The sequence below is a fragment of the Balaenoptera ricei genome, chromosome 2 (assembly GCF_028023285.1).
Source record: "Balaenoptera ricei isolate mBalRic1 chromosome 2, mBalRic1.hap2, whole genome shotgun sequence".
Classification (NCBI taxonomy): Eukaryota; Metazoa; Chordata; class Mammalia; order Artiodactyla; family Balaenopteridae; genus Balaenoptera; species Balaenoptera ricei.
Window position 1 is genome coordinate 60,049,237 of NC_082640.1, and position 21,953 is coordinate 60,071,189.

Below are 21,953 nucleotides of genomic sequence, written 5' to 3' on the forward strand. Positions count from 1 at the left end.
TTCCATGTGCATCCATCAGGGGTCCCCAACTAGCAGTGTGATCTGCCCCCAGCCTGACGGCACTGCCCACCCCTGGCCCCATGGCTCATGGGAATGACCACTGGGAGGAAAGCATCTGGCAGCTTCTCTCCCTGCCACCCCCAGCATCGCTTTGCCCCCCTCCGCCCAATGTGGCCTCTTCACTCCCCTTCCCCAACATTCCATGATCAGAAACTGATGAGATCCAAAATGTTGGGGACCCCTGTGTGCACCTTTTTTTTTATTGTTCCCATTTGGAATTTTCCAGGTTGGAATTTGCTGTAGCTTAAAGAGAGTTCCCATGTGTGGAGGCGTCTCACCTTGTAGTAACTAATAATGACAGCAGCCACAATGACGCTATGTGTATTTTTATCCATCTGTAAGTTGGCAGTGTTATTTATCTATAACGTGATCATTTTGAAAGCACTTCTTCATGTATCTGACCCTAGTAGCAACCCTGTGAGACAGGCAAGACTGGTATTATCCCTTTTTATGGATTTGGGAATTAAGCTTGGGAGAAGTTAGACTTTTCCTAGGTGAGAGATATTAGAGCTGGGACTTCAAACCATCAGGCCAGTTTTCTTTCCCAACCTGGTCCTCTTGGTGTTCGTCCTAGTTTCATGTTTGTGGGAGCCTGATGCACATGGCAGCAGATAGCTTGTCTGCCACCTCTTCTGTCCTTCTAGGTGTCCCTTGGCAGCATGTCTGTCAGAGCAGAGGGCCCTCTTCCTGCCTCCCACCCTGTAGACCCCTGTTTGGTGCACCAGCAGGGGGCCAAGGGTCTTGACTCTTGGCTTTGGATGAGTGAGTGGTTTCTGGTAGAGCTCCTGGTTCCCCAGAGGTCCCCTAGTCAGAAGACGGCTCATTCAAGTGCAAATTAAAAAAGAAATGAAATTGTTGGCCCCCGAGAGATTTCCTTTCCTGCCATTGGCAAAATCCAGGACTGTAGATCCGGCCACCCCCAGACCCATTCAGTCATCTTAGACTTGTATTCTCAAATGCCCCCGGACCCTTTACTGGAGTCTCTGTATTCAGGGTCCGTCAAAGCTCCTTCCAAGTCCTATTAGCCTTCCCTACTCTCTGAGAGAGGATGGCGGAGAGCGCAGAATTGCTTTTGTCTGATAAGCCTCGTTAGCTTTTGTACAGCTGGTGGCCCCTTGGTTCCAATCAAAGTGTCTTCCAGCAGAAAGTGACTAGCACTGATTTTACACTCAACCTGTCTTCAATTAAACCATGTTGTATACTTTCCCTCCCACTCATCGGTATGTCTGCTTTTTATGAGGTCTGACCATAACAGAGTCATTCTTTCCTTCTTGTGGGTTATACTTGGGGCTCTTGGCCGCTCAGGCATTGAGTAGAACTGAGAACACGGCCGACGCTGGAATTTTGCTTAAAACTAAGCATCCAGGAGATTGATTTTGGTGGGAGATCCACTAACAGCTCATAAAAGGCATCTTAAATTCCATAAAATGCACAATCAGAGATTTATTGCTCTTCTAAAGCAAACCATAAAAAAAGGCACAGGAATTCATTTGAGAAATAATGGGGAGAGATTTTATGCTTCCAGAATCATCTGGAGGTCTTTTCAGAGTCACACAGGCCTCAGCCTCCTGGTTCCCACTCGTATTCATGTGACCCAGGACGGAAAGAATCCACAGTGTGGCAGGACTTGCCTTCTGAGGCTCGTATTGGTCCAAAGCCAGAAACCCCAAAGTCTCCCACTTGGAACCTGTCTTCGAAGCCTCCTTCCCCCAGGACATGCTCCAGGACCTTGTTTCCACCCACCCCCAGGGCTTGCTGATCTCAGAGCTTTGGAGGAGGCTGTGGGTTCCTCTCTTTCGGCCAGCCCACCCCACTGATGGCTTCGGGCATCTTTCCTTGTCCCCCAGGGGATCTGAGCTGCGTGCTGACCAGAGCCCAGTAGGGAAGTGTGCTCCCAGCTGCATTCCTGCACCTTGTTTTGGTCCTGCTCCACTGTCCGGGGACGTTCTACCAGTATCTCTTTTAGGCTGGCCCTCTTGGGGGGCATCCCCTCCCACCCACTCTCCATCAGAGCCCACCTGACCTTGTCCTGGGCCCCAGCACTGTACTTTTGGCCTTACTCCCTGATAAACTATGCTCGGCTACAGCTCAGAGGCTGGTCACGGCCCCTGTATTATGAAAGGGCCTGCCAGAGGTGCTGCCTTAATGCCAAGGATTGCCGGGTGGAAGGTGGGGTGGGAGCTTTCAGTGGCTGATAGCTCTCCCCGCTCATACTCTGGCGTCCGGAGGCGTGGCAGCCCCCAGCTGCTCACTCTGCCACTTTTGGGAGGCTGACACCACTGGTGTCCTCTTCCAGTCCCGGCCCCTGCCTTCTCCCCCAGAACACCCTGGCTGACGCCGCCGTCTCAGCCACTCAGAATTTTCAGAATGAGAAGTCAGAGTAAGCTTGCCTTAAGCCCCACTCACAGTGCACGGTGCTTTGGGGGTGAATTGTGGGGATTTCTGGAAGCTCATCTAGATCTGACAGAAGCTGCCCACCCAGGTCTGAGATGTCTTCTTGCTCCCTCTGGAAGGCTCCCCTGGAAGGCTTCTTTCTGGGCACAAAGCCCACGGCGGCTGATGGGACTGAGCTGGAACTCTGAGAGGCAGCCCGTTGGATGGAGGGAAGAGCAGCATCACGGGCCCGCCAACCTCCCACCACCTCCATCACAGACACCCCTTAAAGCTGCCTGATGTTCTGTGGCCGGACTGCTTCCAGATCTAAATACTCATGCTCCGGGCTCCTGGAGCCCTGCCTCCACGCTGTGAGGCCCCCTCTACTGATGCACCTAATTCCTTGCTCCTAAAATTGGCCCCTGTTATTGTGCTTGCAGTTTCCAGTGCATTCCAGTTTGCTGGCGTGATACACTGGATCAGTCTGGTCATTCTCTCAGTGTTCTTCTCAGAGGTAGGTCGAGACTTGGGCCCTGTGACCATCTCTTTGGGGCAACTCCTGGCCCGGGGAGACCAAGCTTTATTCTCTAAGCACTTTCTAATGACAGACCCTCTGCCAGACCTTGAGGCTGCAAAGAGGGAGACGCAATACAGGGAGCTGAGTTCTGTGCTGGGCCTCAGCAGGTGACCCAGACGGTGAGCAGGTGTCGTCCAGGTGAGGGTAGATGGTGACATCTGTGAAGATGAGACTGAGTGAGACATAGCTGAAGGAGAGCAAATAGTTCGTGTGACTGGTAAGGAGCAGGCGGAGGCCGGGCTGAAACCCAGGGGTCCTGGAGGTGGGGAGACTGATTAGGACGCTGTGGCCATGGTCCTGGGTACATAGGTGACTTGCCCCTCGGGGCCGAGGCCCAGGGGGCAGAGAGGGTGGAGTCACAGGGCCAGGCAGTGGACTTGACCCAGTGCTTCAGTGGGTACAGGGTCTGGCTAGACTGAGCTGTGCCCCCTCTGTGGGAACAAAGGGGCACGTGTCTGGGATCAGGGAACATGGATGCCCTTCGCCGTTGCTAGAGCCAGCTGATGAAGCCCAAGTCCGTATCTCTGTGTGTGAGGTAAGAGGGAAAAAGCACCTGGAAGCTCGTGGGCCCTGGGTTTTGGTGGGAGCTGATAGCCCTGAGTGGGTCTGAAATGTGTGGGAACGGTTCCCCCACCTTGACATGGGGGTGAGTGACGCATCCTCTGAGCAGCTCCCAGCCTCTCACAGTGACCCCCTGGCCTGTGTTTCAGGGGCATTGACTTGGGGCTGCTCCTGGCAGGGTCTTCAGGGGAAGCCGAGAAGACTGGGCTTCATCCTATGCGCAGTGGCGGGTCTTTGAAGGACTGGAGAGTTTTGTGTGGAAATCCTGTTCCTCCTAACAGAAGACAGGCCCAAGTCAGCTGGCCACTGGCCCACTCCCTGTGTGTGCCCTCAGCCCCACGACCACAGGTCCAAATTAGCCCATGCAGAGCCCCAGTGGGGCCTTTCAGCATGGTCAGCAAGCGTGGGCAGAAAGAAAGGAATACGATACAGAGCCTTCTGGGGAGGTGTGTACGCCTGCACATGTGCGCACGCGCACACACACGCGCGCACACACACACACACACACACACACACACATATGCACGCACGCAGCTTACACCAGCAAGGGTGATGCTATCTCAGAGGCAGAGGGGGCTCTGAGTCCCAGAGCCCAGCAGGGCCTTGAAGGAGGAAGGATGCTCCGGGAGAGCAATGATGTGGGTGGAGGTACAGAGGAAAAGAGTTTTTTGTACCGTGATCAGGGAGCCCAAGGAGTTAAGCACCCCAGGGTCCTCTTGGGCCGGCTCTGACCCCATCTAATGGCACGCACTTTCTCTCTCAGACTCAGGGGAGGCCTGGGCCTCAGACCTTGAATCCAGAATCCTGAGTCTGGGTGTGGGGTGTGGTGGGGCTGGGCAACAGGCATTCCAAGCATGAAACATTCTTTCCCAGGCCTCAGCTCCCGGCTCCCGCAGCCCACGGGGTTGGCAGGCGAGGACTCCAACACTGCCCTTCCTGGGAAGCGTCCCTTACAGCTTACCGAGGTCATTGCCCTGGAGGTGCCTCAGACCCCCGAATAGTGCCTGCTCCCCAGCCTGCTGCCCCTTGGAGGGTCCTGCCCTCCTGTCCCCCTTTGTCTCTGCTCACTGGGATTCCCTCCCATGCACACATGGGCCGTGGCCAGATGTCTCCTTGATGCAAACCTTGGAAAATGTGCCATGTGTCTGTGACTGCCAACAAAAATGTTTAATCAGTTGCTGCGGTTCTTCCATCTATCCCTCTGCTTTGGTTTTATTGGCTTTGCAGAATTTATTACCCAGCGTTAATTTGGCATTCCCTTCCTGTCACTGCCGGAGACGAGCCACCTGAAACAGACAAGCGCCAGTGCAGAGGAATCTCGGCCTCAGAACCCCCCCCGCCCCCACCCCATGCCACGGAAGAGGCTGGGCTTCCCACAGGCTCAGCGGGGAGAGCTGGGGGCTGGCTGAGGATGACTGTGACCTTGGACCTTGTTAGAGATGGTGAGGGTGGGGGTGGAGCTGTAAGGTGGGAGTAACAGGGGAGTAACAGGGGGTAACAGGAGTAACAGAGGGGGAACAGAGGAGTAACAGAGAGGTAACAGAGGCATAACAGGAAAGTAATCAGGGAGACCTGCCCCCCCCAGTACACCCAGCCCAGCGTGAGCGAAGGGGCTGGTACCCAGTGATCTCGTGAGGAGGCAGCCCAGCTAGCAAGCCTGGGTTTCCACGGAGCGCCCAGGAGAACCTAGCATCCGAAGAGGTTAGAACAGTCCCATAGAGGCCCCCTACCCTGCTCCCTGGAGGGCTGGAAATGTGCGAAGGTGTCTGTGCTTCTCACAATGACTCCCCCTTTCTAGTGGGAAGGGCCAGGGCAGCCAAACATCCCTCAGCCACGGAGCAGGCCTGCGTATTTGCCTGCTGAAAATGCCAGCAGTGTCCCTTTAAAACCACATGGACGAGGACGGCAGCCCAGGGTCACATAGCCAGTTCCCACCAAAAGCGGGCCCAAGGCTCTGGACTCTTCGTCTGGTCCGTCAGCACCGCATCCTCTCCACGGCCCTAGTGCCGGCAGGTGGGGAGCAGACCAAGAATCTGGGGGAAGGGCCTGGGCCAGCAACTGAGAAAGAAAAGCCCAGCCCTGAAATACCTCTGACCGCAAACCCAGCACAACTGGCACGCCGCCTCACCTAGGGAGAAGCGAATGCCACCCCTTCGGGGCTGGCCCTTCTTGCTCTGGGAAATGGCTGCAGGCCAAGGGTGGGGGTCAGTCTGGACCAGCTGACTTAACATGGGTGTGGGGTCACAGGCACTTCCAAGAAAGTCCAACCCAAAGGATTCCTGATGCCAAGGCAGCCTTTCACCTTGTGCTGAGCGATATTCCACCCCTGGTCTCAACTGAGCTTTAGGACAGCCCCTGAACTGGGCGGGACACTTTGTGAGTTAGGAAACTGAGGCCTAGGAGGAGCAGAAACCTGCCAGGCCTGCAGGCGGGACAGATGCAGGCCTCGGGGCGGGTGTGCAGTGGGCCAGCCCATCCTTGCCCATCTCAGAGCTCTGAGGGCTGCTTCAGGGAAGATGCCCCAGAGGACAGAGCTAGGTCCACGGAATAGAAGTGCAGGGCTGGTTTGGGCTCAGTTTGAGGACATCTATTCAAATAGGCCGAGCTATTCACCAGTGAGGCAGGTGCTTTTCAAAGTGGTGAGAGCAGGCACCCCGCACACAGTCAGGCCGTGTGGGAGCCCTACAGGGGCCCGAGGTGAAAATGGGTGCCTGGGAGGCTTCTGAGTCCTGCTGTGCTAGGTCAGGCAGGGTCATCCCACTTCCATGGGGCCCTGCAACACCGAGACCGGGCAGAGCCTTTGGAATCCAGATGGAGAATTGTGCTAACGGTGTTTCCAAAGTCCCGCCCTGCCCTTGGCTGAGACCAGGCCCAGCAGCCACTTGCCACCAGGGAGGCCAGCAACTTCTCTTCCTGAGACCGCATGAGGCCTTGGGGCCCGGCCAGGCTGGGCCACCCTGCAGCAGGGCCTTTGTACAGGTCATGGGGTGTCGGCCCCATCCCCTAATTGGGGTGGAGATGCAGAGAGGCCCTGCTCTTCCTGGGAGAGGAGAAAGCCAACCCACGGCTGGCCTTCTAGACAGGAGCCTCAAGGCAGTGGCAGAAGCTGCTGCACCCTCCTCCTCCTCCTCCTGTTTATTATTATCAGGATTCTACTGAAGTGAAATTTACGTAACAAAACATTTTAAAGGTTCAGTGGCATTTAGCACACACACAGTGTTGTGTGACCATCACCCCTTCCTAGTTCCAAAGCATTTTCATCACCCCCGAAGGAGACCCTGTCCCCAGTAAGTGGCCACTCCCCCAAGCCCCCTTTTCCCCAGCCACTGCCAACCACTAATCTGCTTTCTGTTTCTATGAACTTAACTATTCTGGATATTTCATATAAGCGGAATTGTATGATGTATGACCTTTTGTGTCTGGCACTTTCACGCAGCATGTTTTCAAGTTCATCCACGTCGTAGCATGCATCAGTGCCTTGTTCCTTTCTATGTCTCGATACTATTCCACTGTATGGATAGACCACATTTTGTGTATCCACCTGTCAGTTGATCAAGGTTTCTTTTAACATCAGCTATTAGGGCCACCTCCTTCTCCCCAGCACTGCCTCTTAAAGTTGTCCTGGGCTGCGCTGGGTCTCGAGGGAGTCTGGCCTGCTGGGTTACCTGGGCTGTGTGCCAAGCGAGGGCCATTGCCAAACTAAACTGAGCCCGGGCCTCATCTTTGCACATCAGCACCCAAGATTCTGGATCTGTGAGGGGTCCCTCTCCTGCCTGCTCCCTCCTCCCAGGGGGGCCCTGGTGAGCCTCAGTCATCAGAAGGAAGGCAAGAGGGTTGTGCTTCTTTTTTTTTTTAATTTATTTTTAACTTTTTATTTTATGTTGGAGTATAGTTGATTAACAATGTTGTGATAGTTTCAGGTGTACAGCAAAGTGATTCAGTTATACATATACATGTATCTATTCTTTTTCAAATTCTTTTCCCATTTAGGTTGTTACATAATATTGAGCAGAGTTCCCTGTGCTATACAGTAGGTCCTTGTTGGTTATCCATTTTAAATAGAGCAATGTGTACATGTCAATCCCAAACTCCCTAACTATCCCTTCCCCCTGGTAACCATAAGTTCCGTTCTCTAAGTCTGTGAGTCCATTTCTGTTTTGTAAATAAGTTCACTTGTATCATATAAGCGATATCATATGATATTTCTCTTTCTCTATCTGACTTACTTTACTCAGTATGACAATTTCTAGATCCATCCATGTTGCTGCAAAATGGCATTATTTCATTCTTTTTAATGGCTGAGTAATAGTCCATTGTGTATATGTACCACATCTTCTTTATCCATTCCTCTGTCGATGGAATTTAGGTTGCTTCCATGTCTTGGCTATTGTAAACAGTGCTGCAAAGAACTTTGTGGTGCTGTATCCTTTCAGACCATGTTTTTCTCCAGATATATATCCAGGAGTGGGATCGCTGGATCATATGGCAACTCTATTTTTAGTTTTTTAAGGAACCTCCATACTGTTCTCTATAGTGGCTGTATCAATTTACATTCCCACCAACAGTGCAAGAGGGTTCCCCTTTCTCCACACCCTCACCAGCATTTATTGTTTGTAGATTTTTTCATGATGGCCATTCTGACTGGTGTGAGGTGATACCTCATTGTAGTTTTGATTTGCATTTCTCTAATGATTAGTGATGTTGAGCATTCTTTCATGTGCTTGTTGGCAATCTGTATATCTTCTTTGGAGAAATGTCTGTTTAGGTCTTCTGCCCATTTTTGAATTGGGTTGTTTGTTTTCTTGATATTGAGCTGCATGAGCTGCTTGTAAATTTTGGAGATTAATCCTTTGTAAGACGGCGAACTTAATCGATTAATGTTTTGTGTGTTCTGACTGCTCCACCCACCGGCTGTTCCCCAGTCTCTCTCCCTTCCCTCAGCCTCTCTATTTACTGAGACACAATATTGAAATTGGGCCAGTTAATAACTCTGTAATGGCCTCGAAGTGTTCAAGTGAAGAGTCACACATCTCTCACTTTAAATCAAAAGCTAGAAATGGTGAAGCTTAGTGAGGAAAGCATGTCAGAAGCAGAGACAGGCCAAAAACGAGCCCTCCTGCGCCAAACAGTTAGCCAAGTTGCGAATGCAAAGGAAACTTTCTTGAAGGAAATGAAAAGTGCTACTCCAGTGAACACACAAAGGCTGAGAAAGGGAAATAGCTTTATTGCTGATATGGAGAAAGTTGTAGTGGTCTGAATAGAAGATCAAACCAGCCACAACATTCCCTTAAGTCAAAGCCTACTCCAAAGCAAGGCCGTAATTCTGTGAAGGCTGAGAGAGGCGAGGAAGCTGCAGAAGAAAAGTTGGAAGCTAGCAGAGTTTGGTTCGTGAGGTTTATGGAAAGACGCCATCTCCATTACATAAAAGTACCAGGTGAAGCAGCAAGTGCTGATGTAGATGCTGCAGTGAGTTATCCAGAAGATCTAGTTAAGATCATGAATGAAGGTGGCTACGCTAAACAAAGGACTTTCAATGTAGATGAAACAGGCTTCTATTGGAAGAAGATGCCATCTAGAACTTTCATAGCAAGAGAGGAAAAGTCAGTGCTGACTTCAAAGCTTCAAAGGACAGGCTGACGCTCTTGTTAGGAGCTAATGCAGCTGGTGACTTTAAGCTGAAGCCAATCCACATTTACCATTCTGGAAATCCTAGGGCCCTTAAGAATCATGCTAAATCTACTCTGCCTGTGCTGTAAAATGGAACAACAAAGCCTGGATGCCAGCACATCTGTTTACAGTATGGTTTACTGAATATTTTAAGCCCACTGTTGATACCTACTTTCTTTCCAAATATTACTGCTCACTGGCAATGTGCCTGGTCACCCAGGAGCTCTGATGGAGATGTACAAGGAGATTCATGTTGTTTTCATGCCTGCTAACATCTATTCTGCAGCCCATGGATCAAGGAGTAATTTTGACTTTTTGGTCTTATTCTTTAAGAAATACATTTTGTAAGGCTCTAGCTGCCACAGATAGTGATTCCTCTGATGGATTTGGGCAAAGTAAATTGAAAACCTTCTGGAAAGGATTCACTATTCTGGATGCCATTAAGAACATTTGTGATTCATGGGAAGAAGTCAAAATAGCAGCATTAATGGGAGTTTGGAAGAGGTTGATGCCAACCCTCATGGATGACTTTGAGGGGTTCAAGACTTCAGTGGAAGAAATAACTGCAGATGTGGTAGAAGTAGCAAGAGAACTAGACTTAGAAGTGGAGCCTAAAGATGTGACTGAATTACTGCAGTCTCATGATGAAACTTTAATAGGTGAGGAGTTGCTTCTTATGGGTGGGCAAAGAAAGTTGTTTCTTGAGATGGAATCTACTGCTGGTGAAGGTGCTGTGAAGATTGCTGAAACGACAACAAAGGATTTAGAATATTGCATAAACTTAGTTGATGAAGCAGCAGCAGGGTTTGAGAGGATTGTTTTGAAAGAAGTTCTACTAAGGTAAAGTGCAATCAGACAGCATTGCCTGCTGCAGAGAAATCATTCATGAAAGGAAGAGTCAATCCAAGCAGCGAACTTCTTGTTATCTTATTTTAAGAAATCACCACAGTCACCCAACCTTCAGCAAACACCACCCTGATCAGTCAGCAGCCATCAACATCGAGGCAAGATCCTCCACAGCGAAAAGGTTACAACTTGCTCAAGACTCAGATGGTTAGCATTTTTTAGCAATAAGTATGTTTTAACCAAGGTATATACATTATTTCTTTAGACATAATGCTATTGCACACTTAATAGACTACAGTGTAGTGTAAACATAACTTTTATATGCACTGGGAAATCAAAAAATTCCTGTGACTTGCTTTATTGCAATATTCGCTTTTTAAAATTTTTTTTTTAATTTATTGAAGTATAGTTGATTTACAATGTTGTGTTAATTTCTGCTATACAGCAAAGTGATTCAGTTATACATGTATATACTTTTTTATATTCTTTTCCATTATGGTTTATCATAGGATTTTAAAAAATAAATTTATTTATTTATTTGTCTATTTATTTTTGGCTGCGTTGGGTCTTTGTTGTTGTGCATGGGCTTTCTCTAGATGCGGCGAGCGGGGGCTACTCTTTGTTGTGGTGCATGGGCTTCTCGTTGCAGTGGTTTCTCTTGTTGTGGAGCACAGGCTCTAGGCGCACGGGCTCAGTAGTTGTGGCTTGCGGGCTCTAGAGCGCAGGCTCAGTAGTTGTGGTGCATGGGCTTAGTTGCTCCGCAGCATGTGGGATCATCCCGGACCAGGGCTCGAACCCGTGTCCCCTGCATTGGCAGGCGGATTCTCAACCACTGCACCACCAGGGAAGTCCCCTATCATAGGATATTGAATATAGTTCCCTGTGCTATACAATAGGACCTTGTTGTTAATCCATCCTGTATATAATAGTTTGCATCTGCTAATCCCAAACTCCCAATCCTTCCCTCCCCCACCCATCTCCCCCTTGGCAACCACAAGTCTGTTCTCTATGTCTGTGAATCTGTTTCCTAGATATGTTCATTTGTGTTGTATTTTAGATTCCACATATAAGTGATATCATATGGTATTTGTCTTTCTCTTTCTGACTTACTTCGCTTAGTATGATAATCTCTAGGTCCATCCATGTTGCTGAAAATGGCATTATTTCATTCTTTTTTATGGCTGAGTAATATTCCACTGTATATATGTACCACATCTTCTTCATCCATTCATCTGTTGATGGACATTTAGGTTGCTTCCATGTCTTGGCTGTTGTGAATAGTGCTGCTATGAACTTAGGGGTGCATGTATCTTTTCGCATTATAGTTTTGTCTGGATACGTGCCCAGGAGTGGGATTGCTTGATCATATGGCAACTCTATTTTTAGTTTTTTGAGGAACTACCGTACTCAATATTCGCTTTATTGAGGTGGTCTGGAACTGAACCTGCAAAATCTCCAAGCTGTGCCTATATAGTCTTCTGTCTCCCCCATCACCTGGCATAGGGCTGAGCATCTGACACCCACCAATGAAGGCGTGAATAAATTAAACATGTGAGAAATTCTTTTTCAAAATCTCATTTTCATTTCTTCATTTGCCATGACCTTGACAACGATCTTAGGGAGCATGAAAGTTGGATATAGAGATGAATTTTCTAAACAAGTTGGAATGTACTGCTTTAGACAATGTCAAACTCACCGTTGGTGGAAGTCTGCAAGCTCAGGCTAGATGACCAACTCATTGGGCTACCAGACAAGGGATGAAAAAACACTGGAAGGCAGTTGGGCCATGCAACGTAACCTTTAAGGTCCTCCCTCCAGCTCTGAGATTCTAGAAATAATCCCAGGTCCAGAACATCCCACTTAACACCACATTCTCAGCAACAACTGATCCGTGCAAGTGGGGAGAGCTGGGCTAATACTTCTACCTCCTGGAAGAGGGACCTAGTAGGGAAGAAGCACATCCTCAGTGACCCTTGGCCTCAGACACAGACCAAGACCTCATGCTGGGCTGTCCGGGTGATGTTCAGAGGGAGCTGGGAGGCCACCACACAGACAACCCAAAGTTTGGGTCCCTGGTGACTCCTCTGGGTAAGCACAAGGCTCCATCTCATCACCCTGATGTATAACAACAATCTTCATGTTTACAAAGATAATTCTGTCCATTGTAGAAAATTAAGAAAATACAGACAAGACAAAATGAGAAAACACAAATCGCCCATATTCTCATCACCCACAGACAACCACTATTAACTTGGTTTACGTCCAGTGAGCCTTTTTCAATGCCTAAGTGTGTATGTACACACTTTTTCCTTAAGAAAAACGGGGTTATAGTGGACCTGATATTCTGGAACCCAATTTTTGTCTATGAATATTTTGTTAATGTCTTTTCATGTACATACTTTTACAACCACATGCTTAGGGGGATTCTACCTAGTGTTTTTTTTTTTAAATTAACAAATAGTTGAAACACATCAAAAACATAGTGAATCATTTAATGCACACGTGTGTTCCCACCACCCAGCTTTGTCAAATCCTAACCTTTTGGCAATCCCCTGCCATACAGTGGCTGCAGCCATTGTATGATGTCCCCAGTTTAACCCTCATCTTGGACTTGTAGGATTTCTCCCCGTTTTCTGCTGTTATAAACAGCAACAGCCCTGAAGACTCACCCCATCTCAGTGTGACTCAGTTTGGGTTTAAAAGCAGTGACCCTTGAGCCCGTGTGACCCCACCCCCTGCTCCTCTCCTGCCCAGAGTTCTCCCTTCCGCCCTCGCCTGGCACCACTTCTGGCTGTTGCTGGCTGTCATGGCATGTCCTCCCACCCAGGCGGCAGTTCATTCATGTGGGCCAGTGGCATAGAGGGAAGGTCAGGCCTGGGCTCTGAGCCTCCTGGTTCAGCCTCCTGCCAGCTGTCTGGTCCTGGGGAGGTCCCTTTGCTTCTCTGAGCATCAGCCTTCCTCGTCTGTAAGACGAGGTTAAAAATATCCATCTTAGAGGGATTTTGTGAGAAATGAAATAATGTGTATAAAGTTCCTCTATTAGTCTAGGTTTTCCAGAGAAACAAAACCAACAAATATAACCTAGATGTATATATTTATATAATAAAAGAGATTGATAACTTCTTGGTTCACATGGTGATGGAGGTCAAGAAATGCCCAGCTCTGTAGGGGGCAAAAGCTGGAGGCCCAGGAGAGCTGTTGACGTGCATCTCAGTGCACGTCGGAATCTGCAATGTCCCAATTCAAAGGCAGTCGAGCAGAGAGAGCAAATCCTTCCTCCCTCTGCCTTTCGTTTTTATCAGGTGGATTGGATAGGATGAGGCCCACTCATGTTGGGGAGGGCAATCAGCTTTTACTCACTCTTCCAGTCCAAATGCTAATCTCATCCGAAACACCCTCCCAGACACACCCCAAATGAGGTCTGGCCAGATATCTGGGCACCCTGCAGCCCAGCCAAGTTGACACGTAAAATTAACCTCCTAGTTCCCAATACAGAGCCTGGCACAGAGGAAGGACTTGATAAATGGAAGCTCTTGTTTATTTATTCATTCAGCCCACATTTTTGAGTGACTCCTTGCCAGGTGTTGTAGGTGGTACTGGGCGTGAGGCTTCTGCCCTGATAATCAAGATGCAGGCCCAGCTCAGGTGTTTGCGGTCTACTGGGAAGCCGCCAAGTGGACGTGTGTAACGAGAGAACCGGAAATGGAGCTTAAGTCTCCTGCTGCAGTCAGTAGGAGACCTCAGAGGGGATGCAGGTTGCTTGCGGGTGTGTGAGCTGCTAGGTGCACGGTGGGGATAGAGGACCTTCAGGCAGCAGTCACAGAGCGGACAAGGGACAGCGTGAGCGACCACAGCATGGCTGGTTGTTGACTACAGCAGGGAATGGTGAGTGATGTCCTGGGGACCAGGCAAGGTCACGAAGTGCCCTCCATGTCTTGCTCAGGAGTGGGGGTCTTGTTTTGAAGGCAGTGGGGAGGAGGCTCCAAGCAGGAGAAGGGGGTGATGAAGTTGGGCTTTTAGAGAAATCCCTCTGGCAGCCGGTGAGGAGCAGGGGTTGGAGGTGGGGGGAGACTGGAATTTGGAGACTATTTAGGAGGTATCATTTAGCTGTAAGAGGTTAAAGGTTTGACCCAGAGCAGTGGAAGTGGGACGGAGGGACAAGCTGGACAGAGTTGAAGGAGCTAAACTCTGCAGGACTTGGGGACCGGCCATCCTGTGGGGCGGGTGGTGTGTGAGCGAGAGTGAGGGTGAGCACGACTTCCGGGGGAGGCTGGCCTCCTAAGAGGGGGTGGGGATGCCCTGTGCTAAGCCTGGGAACTGCTGCAGGAGGAGGTCTCAGCTGGAGTCGTGGACTGGGCGGGGCTTCAGGGTGTCGGGTGCGAGTTGAAGCCAAGGGTGCAATTGTCCGGGGATAGAGGAGCGCGAGAGGAGAAGAAATGGAGCCCCAGGAAACAATTTTGGGATGGAAAGCTGACTGAGAAGGTGTAGCCAGGGAGGTGGGAGGAGAACCCAGAGGGTGTGGGATCCTGGAAACAAAAGGAGGCCTTCTAGAACATGAAGCCGGCAGCACACCTGAAGCTGCTGAGGGGTCATTGGTAACCAGGTGTGAGCAATTTTCCTGGAATGATGGGTGCTGGGGTCAGACTGCAGTGGGTTTAGTGGAGGCACCTCTTCAGAAACTTGGGAGAAGAGGGAGAGGGCAGTGGCTTAAGGGAGACATGGGGTCAGTGAGGGATGTTTCAGGATGGAGGAAGTGGAGATGTTCATATGCCCAGAGGGAGTTCTGGAACAAACCTTGCACATCATGTGGGTTCCAGTTTCTCTCTTCGTCACCCAAGCCTAGCACAGTGCCCCTTGCACAGTGAGCACACAGCCAGGGCATGCCAGTGCTTAATTCACTGCCGTTTGGTCATGTTGTCACCACTGTGCTCTGCCCTGCGGGTCTTGAACCCATTCTTTTAAGGTAGCCGGGAACCTCCTGCCAAAATGAACCCAGCATGGCAGGAGACAGTGCAGCCAGTGTGCCTGGGAGCCCAGGTCCCTGGAGATATCAGCTGCTGCGTCTCGGAAGGGGGTCATCTTTAGACCCCTGGGGAGGAGGCAGTCTCCCTTCACCATCCTCTTCCCCACAGACTTGGAAGACTTGAGGGTGAAGGAGGGAAGGGGCGGCTGCTTGCTCTGCTCCTGTTTTTTCAACGCCTAACCCCAGGGGGCGCCCTTGTGCTGCCTGCGATCACCCCTCAGCCTGTGCATGTCATCCAGCAAAACTTTCTTTTGCAAACCAGTTCAAGACTGCTTTCAGCCCCCGCAAATGTTCCTCACATTTCCGAAGTTCTCCTTGTAGCTGGATCCTGGACTCCATGTCTTCCTCTTGCTGCTCTAGTTTAACTGGGGGCTTGCAGAGGAGGGAGCCTGCAGCCATCTTGGCAGCAAAAACTTGCCCAAGGGTAGATCTGCTTCTTGAGGAAGCACTAGGGGTCAGCCCCCAGCGGCCTGGTGCCCACCGTGTGTATTCCTTAGGCCAGGCTGTTCCCCTAAGCCGTGCACCACCCCGCTCCCCAACGCCGCCAGCTGCAGCCTTGCAGGGGCACAAGCTCAGGGCGAGATGTGTGCTGCTCCCTTTTCCCCGGCTGGTGGGCCCAGCTTTGGGGATGGCTCTGCAGGGAGCAAGGGTGCCAGCCCCCACTCTGCTCACCAAGCAGTGAGCCAGGGGATCTCCCTCTGCTTGGGGAAGGGGTGCCTTTGAAAAATTTGCTCAAAGGCATCTGCTAGACTAGCAGGTGTTTCTGCCTGTATCTCCCAGGGTTCCTAAACCCTAGGAGCCTTATCAGGCCTCATCCCAGGGAAAGAGGCTGATTCCCCTAAGGGGAGGGGCTCAGGCCTCAGGCAGCAGGAGGCCAGGAGTCCTTGCTGCCACCTGAGCAAGGCAGGGCCTGGAGCAGATGCAAGGGTCAGGACTTCCCATCCTCCCCTCGTGCTGCCTGAAGCCTGAGCCCCTTCCCTTGGGAGAAATGAGGGGAGTCCCTCCTGAGAGCAGGGCTTGCCGAAGGAAAAGATGAGGCCTCTGGGGTGGGAAGGAAGAGGGGCCTAGGGACCAGAAGGTTTACCTGCCCCTCTCAGCCTCAGTTTCTGCATCTGTTAAATGGCACAAGAGCTTGGATTATAGTAAATAATAAATGGTGCCATCCTGGAGATTTTGCCAAGACTCTGGCCTATCTTGATTGTCAGAGCGTCCTCATCTCTGGAAGGTGAGACTGGAATGAAGGAGGCTGAAAACCCTTAGTCCCAGGTGGGACAGAAGCATCTGGAGCTGAGGGTCCAGGTCCCTCAGTCCCCCCCCCCCCAAAGCCCTTTGCAAATCTTGGGGGCAGGATTGCAAGGCCGTGGGCCCTGGGGTGGGGGTGGGTGATAAAAATAACCCATCCTTAGTGCCCTCCTGCAGTTCTGTTAACAAAGCTCTTTCCAACGGAGCTTTGTAGCAGCTGGCTAGCTGAGGCAGGCAGCACGGGGGCACTAGATCCGCTTTCCTCCAGGCTGACTGAGGGCTTCAGCCAATGTCCCGTGGTTAGTAAGGGATAGTCAGAGGCCAAAAGGGGGACCTGACCTTTGACTCCTGATCTAACTCTCTTTCTCCTTGTTGCATCTGGGCATGTGGTCTCCCTGGGTTTACCCAGGGCATTGTCACCTTACACATCCCTGCCGTTCTGTTGGGTACTCCAGGGGAGTTTGTTAAAAAAAGGCATATTTCTGGGCCCTGCACCCAGACATCCTGACATCCTGGATCTTCATGAGAGCCCAGGAATCTTCATTTTAAACAAAATCCCCAGATGTTGCTAAAGCAGGGGGTCCTTGCCTGCACATTGAGACACACAGGTCAACAATGGGTTAGTCAGTCTGGGTGAGACCCTTGCTGGGGGCCGTGAGGTGGCAGGGCAGCGTGGCCAGGTCCCTACCTCCACGGATAGCAAAGGATGAAAAACCCCTGCAGGGGAAAAACCCCTGGGTGGAGTGTTTCAGAGCTGGGTTCTCATTCCACTTTGACCCTGACTCGGAACAGCCAGTTCCAGGCCATTTCCCATCTACAGCAGGAGGCTGGCCCAGGAGCTGTTTCCCAAGCCATCTCCACAACTGCCTTTTGGCTGTTCTGTTTCCATGGGCTGGGCTAGGAAGGAAAGTTTCCCTCACAGGGTGGGTCCCCTGCGGATGGGCCAGCAAGGAGGGAAGGCAAATAGGTGGCCAGTGCTCCCACTGTTCACTTGCCTACCTAGTACCACCTTGACCCATAAGCCCATCAAACCTCCCTCCCTTCCTAGAGCACAGAGGCTCCGCCGGTGCTGTCTGCTGCCTGCTCCTCCCCTCTCTGGGGTTCCTGGCTGACTTTCAGCCTGGCCAGCTCCCTTCCTCATCCCCCCACTGACTTTTTAGTAAATGCTGCTTTGTTTATAAAGCAGGATGATTCCTTTTAAATGAGGTAACCTAGAGTAGTCAAATTCATAGAGATGGAAAGTAGATGGTGGTTTCCAGGGGCTGTGGGAAGGGGGACAGGGGGAGTTGATGTTTAGTGGGCACAGAGTTTCAGTTTGGGGTGATGAAAAAGTTCTGGAGGTGGATGATGGTGATGATTGCACAACAACGTGAATGCACTTAATGCCACAGTTCACTTTTAGAAATGGTTAAAATGGTATAATTCATGTTATGTATATTTTACCACAATTTCAGAAGACAGAGCAGCAGCAGGGGGCAGAGGAGGGGGGATCACCTCCGGGCCGGGCCCTGTTCCCCTCTGTGCTGGCCTGGACTTCTTGCTTTGGGAGCCCCAGAATTGGGATTTTGAGGTGGATGTGGCTGGTGTATCATTTCAGAGGAGACAAATACTGAGTTTCAAAGTCAGCACGATTCGAGGGAGTGAACAGCAGCAAAAGAAACTAGGACAGTATCTGGTGTTCTTATACAGCTTGAGTACACTACACGGAGTCAAACACCTCTGGGTCCAAATGCCGACTCACCTCCCAATGGCTGAGTGACCTTGGGAAGCTTCCTTAACCTCTCTGAGCTTCAGCTTCCCCTTCAGTAAAAGGACAATTGTGTGTGAGGAGGGCTGGCCCAGGATCTGCAACCTATTGATATGTACCAGATGGCAAATGTTAGTCTCATAATGAATTGGAAGATTTGTATCTTCTAACTCATCTCTCCAGCAGAAGGGGAAACTGAGGCCCAGAGAGGTTATTTGACTTGCCCAAGGCCACACAACCAGCCGATTACTGAGCTGTGACCTCAAGATATTGGACCCCAACCCAGATCTCTCTGCACCCGCTCGGAGCTGTGGTGCAGTTAAACGAGATTGGGAAGCCACGTGGAATGGGCATCAGGCTGCCACATGTAACCTATGTGTTCCCAAACATGGTGACAGAACTGGCTGCCACCAGCATCCCTCCTTCTCATCTCTTCAGGATAGTCCTTTATGAGGAAGAGGCAAATTTTAGCAGCCAAGCCTTTTTGTGGCTTAAGTGTGGGTAGAGATCCCTAGGCTTTCTACAGCTTTGCCACATTCAGATGGCTGGCCTTGTACTATAGGCATGTGGGAGCAGGGACCTCACCTGGTGTGAATTACTGTGAACTTCTCATCTTGGTTCAAGGAAGGGCCTACGACAATTATACCAGGGTCATATGAGACCAGCTTTTAAGTATCTTCTTTGGAGAAAGATGTACTCTTGGTGAGGAAACCGCCACAGAAGGCGGAGGCATTGGAGTGAGTTCCTGAGGGTTTTAAGGAATCAGACATGCATGCATTTGTTCATTCAGTCACAACTTGTAATCACTCAGTGTCACTATATGCCAGGGATTAGGGGTAAAGGAGAGAAATCAGACAGTGTCTCTTGAGCCTGAATTGGGGGATCAGGCAGATAGTCATCACAAAGTAAGATAAAGTCCAAGGGGGGGAGGGTGGTGATTGATGTTCCAAGGCCTATAGGAACACCCAGGAAAGAGGCACCGAGCCTGGGGAGGGTAGAAAAGCTTCATGGAGGTGACCTTTGAGCCGTGGCCAGAGGAGAAGGCCTTTCCAAGAAGAGAAAGGGGAAAAGGCTCTGCTGGTTAGCACACAGGCCAAGATGCTATAACAAGAAAACCAAAAACACAGGGACTTGATTAAACAAGGTGGGGTCAGCAGTTAAGGCTTACATGGTGGCTTGGGGCTGGTGGGGGCCCAGCATGCTTGTTGCCAGCCCTCCCTAACTGAAGACACCTCCCCACCACACCTACACACCCACCTTCTAGTCTTTGGGAAGAGGGAAATAGGAGGACGAGCCTAATCCCTTAAAGGTCACAACCAGGAGGTGGTACACAGAGCTTCTCTCCTCATAAGCCATTGGCCAGAACTTGGTCACATGGCCACTCCAGATGCAAGGAAGGCTGGGAAATGTAGTTTTTATCTGGGTGGCCATGCTGAAATTCCAATTATTGTATAAGGAGAGGAGAGAGATTGGGGGTGGGGGGAAGTCAATGGGGGAGTCAAAGCCACATGCAAAGACAAGGCAAAGGAGAAAGAGCTTGCATGTTTGTAGATTTGCAAGTGGTTTGTGACATGACAGGAGTGCAACAGATGACTGGAGAAGGAGGCAGGGTCCCGAGTATCATTCCAAGGATTCAGAGTGTATCTGTATGTAACGGGAGCATTGAAGGTGCTTAGCCAGGGGCTGGCACAGGCGGTGACGCAGACCTGAGCTGGGGCACTCAAAGCAGGCGTGGAGAGAGCACGTGGGCTGAGGAACACTTAGGGGATGGTGAAGACTTCTCCCGTTATTGAACAGGAAGCAGAGCCCTTGATTCCGAGCTGTGGAATCCTCTCCGCCGGGAGGAGGGGGCAGGGAGAACAATAACCATAACCTCTTTTCTCACTTCCTCTCAGACTGTTCTTCGGATTGTGGTGCTCGGGATCTGGGATTACATTGAAAACAAAATAGAGGTAAAGACCAATGTCCATCTGCACCCCCCAAGCCAACCATCCTGGAAGCCAGGAAATGTCACTGTCCCATCCATCCCAGGGTGGGAGCCATCAACAAAGGCCAGCTCCGTCCCACACTGGACACAGGAGTCTGTTTAGCTGTGCCTTTGGGTGGGTGGGGAGAGGGGGCAACTGAGAAAGTTTCCAGCAAAGGAATGGTCTAAAAAATCTCCTTGACGTTCTGCAAAATTTAAAAAGTTATTCCTTTTTTTTTAAAAACATCTTTATTGGAGTATAATTGCTTTACAATGGTGTGTTAGTTTCTGCTGTATAACAAAGTGAATCAGTCATACATATACATATATCCCCATATGTCCTCCCTCTTGCATCTCCCTCCCACCCTCCCTATCCCACCCCTCTAGGTGGTAACGAAGCACAGAGCTCATCTCCCTGTGCTATGCGGCTGCTTTCCACTAGCTATCGGTTTTACATTTGGTGGTGTATATATGTCCATGCCATAAAAAGTTATTCTTGAATCATTTTGGAAAGCTTTTGAAATGTGTTTTAAAACAAATCCACTCTAAAATGGCCCCATGATCAGAGAGCTGAGTGGGGGAACCATAAAAGTGTTTCTCAGCCTGGGTTTCTGCAGAGCAAACTGGTTGCTCTGTTTTGTATAAAGCAGGTGGGGTGTGGTGGGTGGAGATGAGGTGCGGGGGAGGCTGGCTGACCCCCAGAGTTTGGTGCGCACAGGACAAGGCAAGGCTGTCAGTGTCTGCTGCCCACTCCTTCCTCACCACCCCATTCCCCACCACACACACTTTTTAGCCTCTTTGGGCCAAATGCTGGGAGCAGACATAGAGGCCTGGCCTGTGGAAGTCTCAGACCAGACCAGGCTGGAACAGGCAGATGGAAGGGCAAGGCCCAGAGCTGAAGCGCAGGCTGGGTCCCCTTCTCTCCCACCTTTGCCTCCATGCAGGGTTAGAGACTCAGCACCAGCACCAGATGCAGATGAGATGTGGGCTCTGGGCTGTTGCTTCCCAGGGGGAAGGGACCTGCCTTCAGCCTCCACTGCCAGTGAGGGATTCAGTGAGGCCAGCGCAGGAAACCTGCGACACGGGATGCAAGCCCCATCCTGAGAAGGGACAAGATGCTGGAGACATATGCTTGCAAAAGAAGCTTGGAACAGCCCAAGGCCGTCTGAACCAAGGCTGGCGATGGGCTGAGGTCACTTGGAGGAGAGAGAGTGCTCAGGAGCACGTCTGGGGTGGGAGCCCCCTAAAGACTAAGGAGGGTCACGAGAGGCAGCCAGGGATGGGGGTGAACTTCTGATGGGGGTGCAGGGGGTCATTGGCCAGCCCCAGCTGCTTTGCCTGACCTGGTCTCTGGTTCCAGGACATTCAGGAAGTTGGCCCAGGGCACTGAAATCCACCTCCTCTCACAGGTGTTTGACGGGGCTGTGATCATCCTGTCCTTGGCCCCGATGGTGGCGTCCACTGTGGCTAATGGGCCCAGGAGCCCCTGGGATGCCATCAGCCTCATCATCATGCTCCGGATCTGGCGGGTGAAGAGGGTCATTGATGGTGAGTGGCCCGAAAGGGGTGAGTTCGAGGCAGGAAGGATGGTCTCTGGGGTCTCTCATTCCCTTATCAGGGTACCCTCTCCCTGGTTCCCAGCCCCATGTCCCACCCTGTGAACACTGTGGGGTTTGACATCTTGTCAGGGAGCCCCTAATCCAGAGTCCTCATCAAACTGAGATGTGATCGGGTCCAGCTTTGTAAGGCCCACGCAGGAAAGGCACTGGGAGATCATGTAGTCCGTTCCTTTCATTTCACAGTTGGGGAAACTGAAGCCAAGAGGGATGAGGGTCACATAGGAAACCAGCTCTGAGTCAGCAGTGAAGCCCAGGACCCCTGACGCCCACCA

At 50.9% G+C, this 21,953-nt stretch overlaps 1 protein-coding gene across 2 annotated transcripts in view; it reads left to right on the forward strand.

Moving 5' to 3' along the window:
- TMEM266 (transmembrane protein 266) overlaps positions 1 to 21,953 on the forward strand; it is a 137,843-nt gene that overhangs the window by 71,494 nt on the left and 44,396 nt on the right. For both annotated transcript variants that reach the window (XM_059912681.1, XM_059912682.1), the window contains 3 exons: positions 2,874 to 2,947; positions 19,992 to 20,048; positions 21,472 to 21,610. In XM_059912681.1, coding sequence (XP_059768664.1) covers positions 2,874 to 2,947; positions 19,992 to 20,048; positions 21,472 to 21,610 — 270 coding nt within the window. The remainder of the gene's footprint in view (positions 1 to 2,873; positions 2,948 to 19,991; positions 20,049 to 21,471; positions 21,611 to 21,953) is intronic.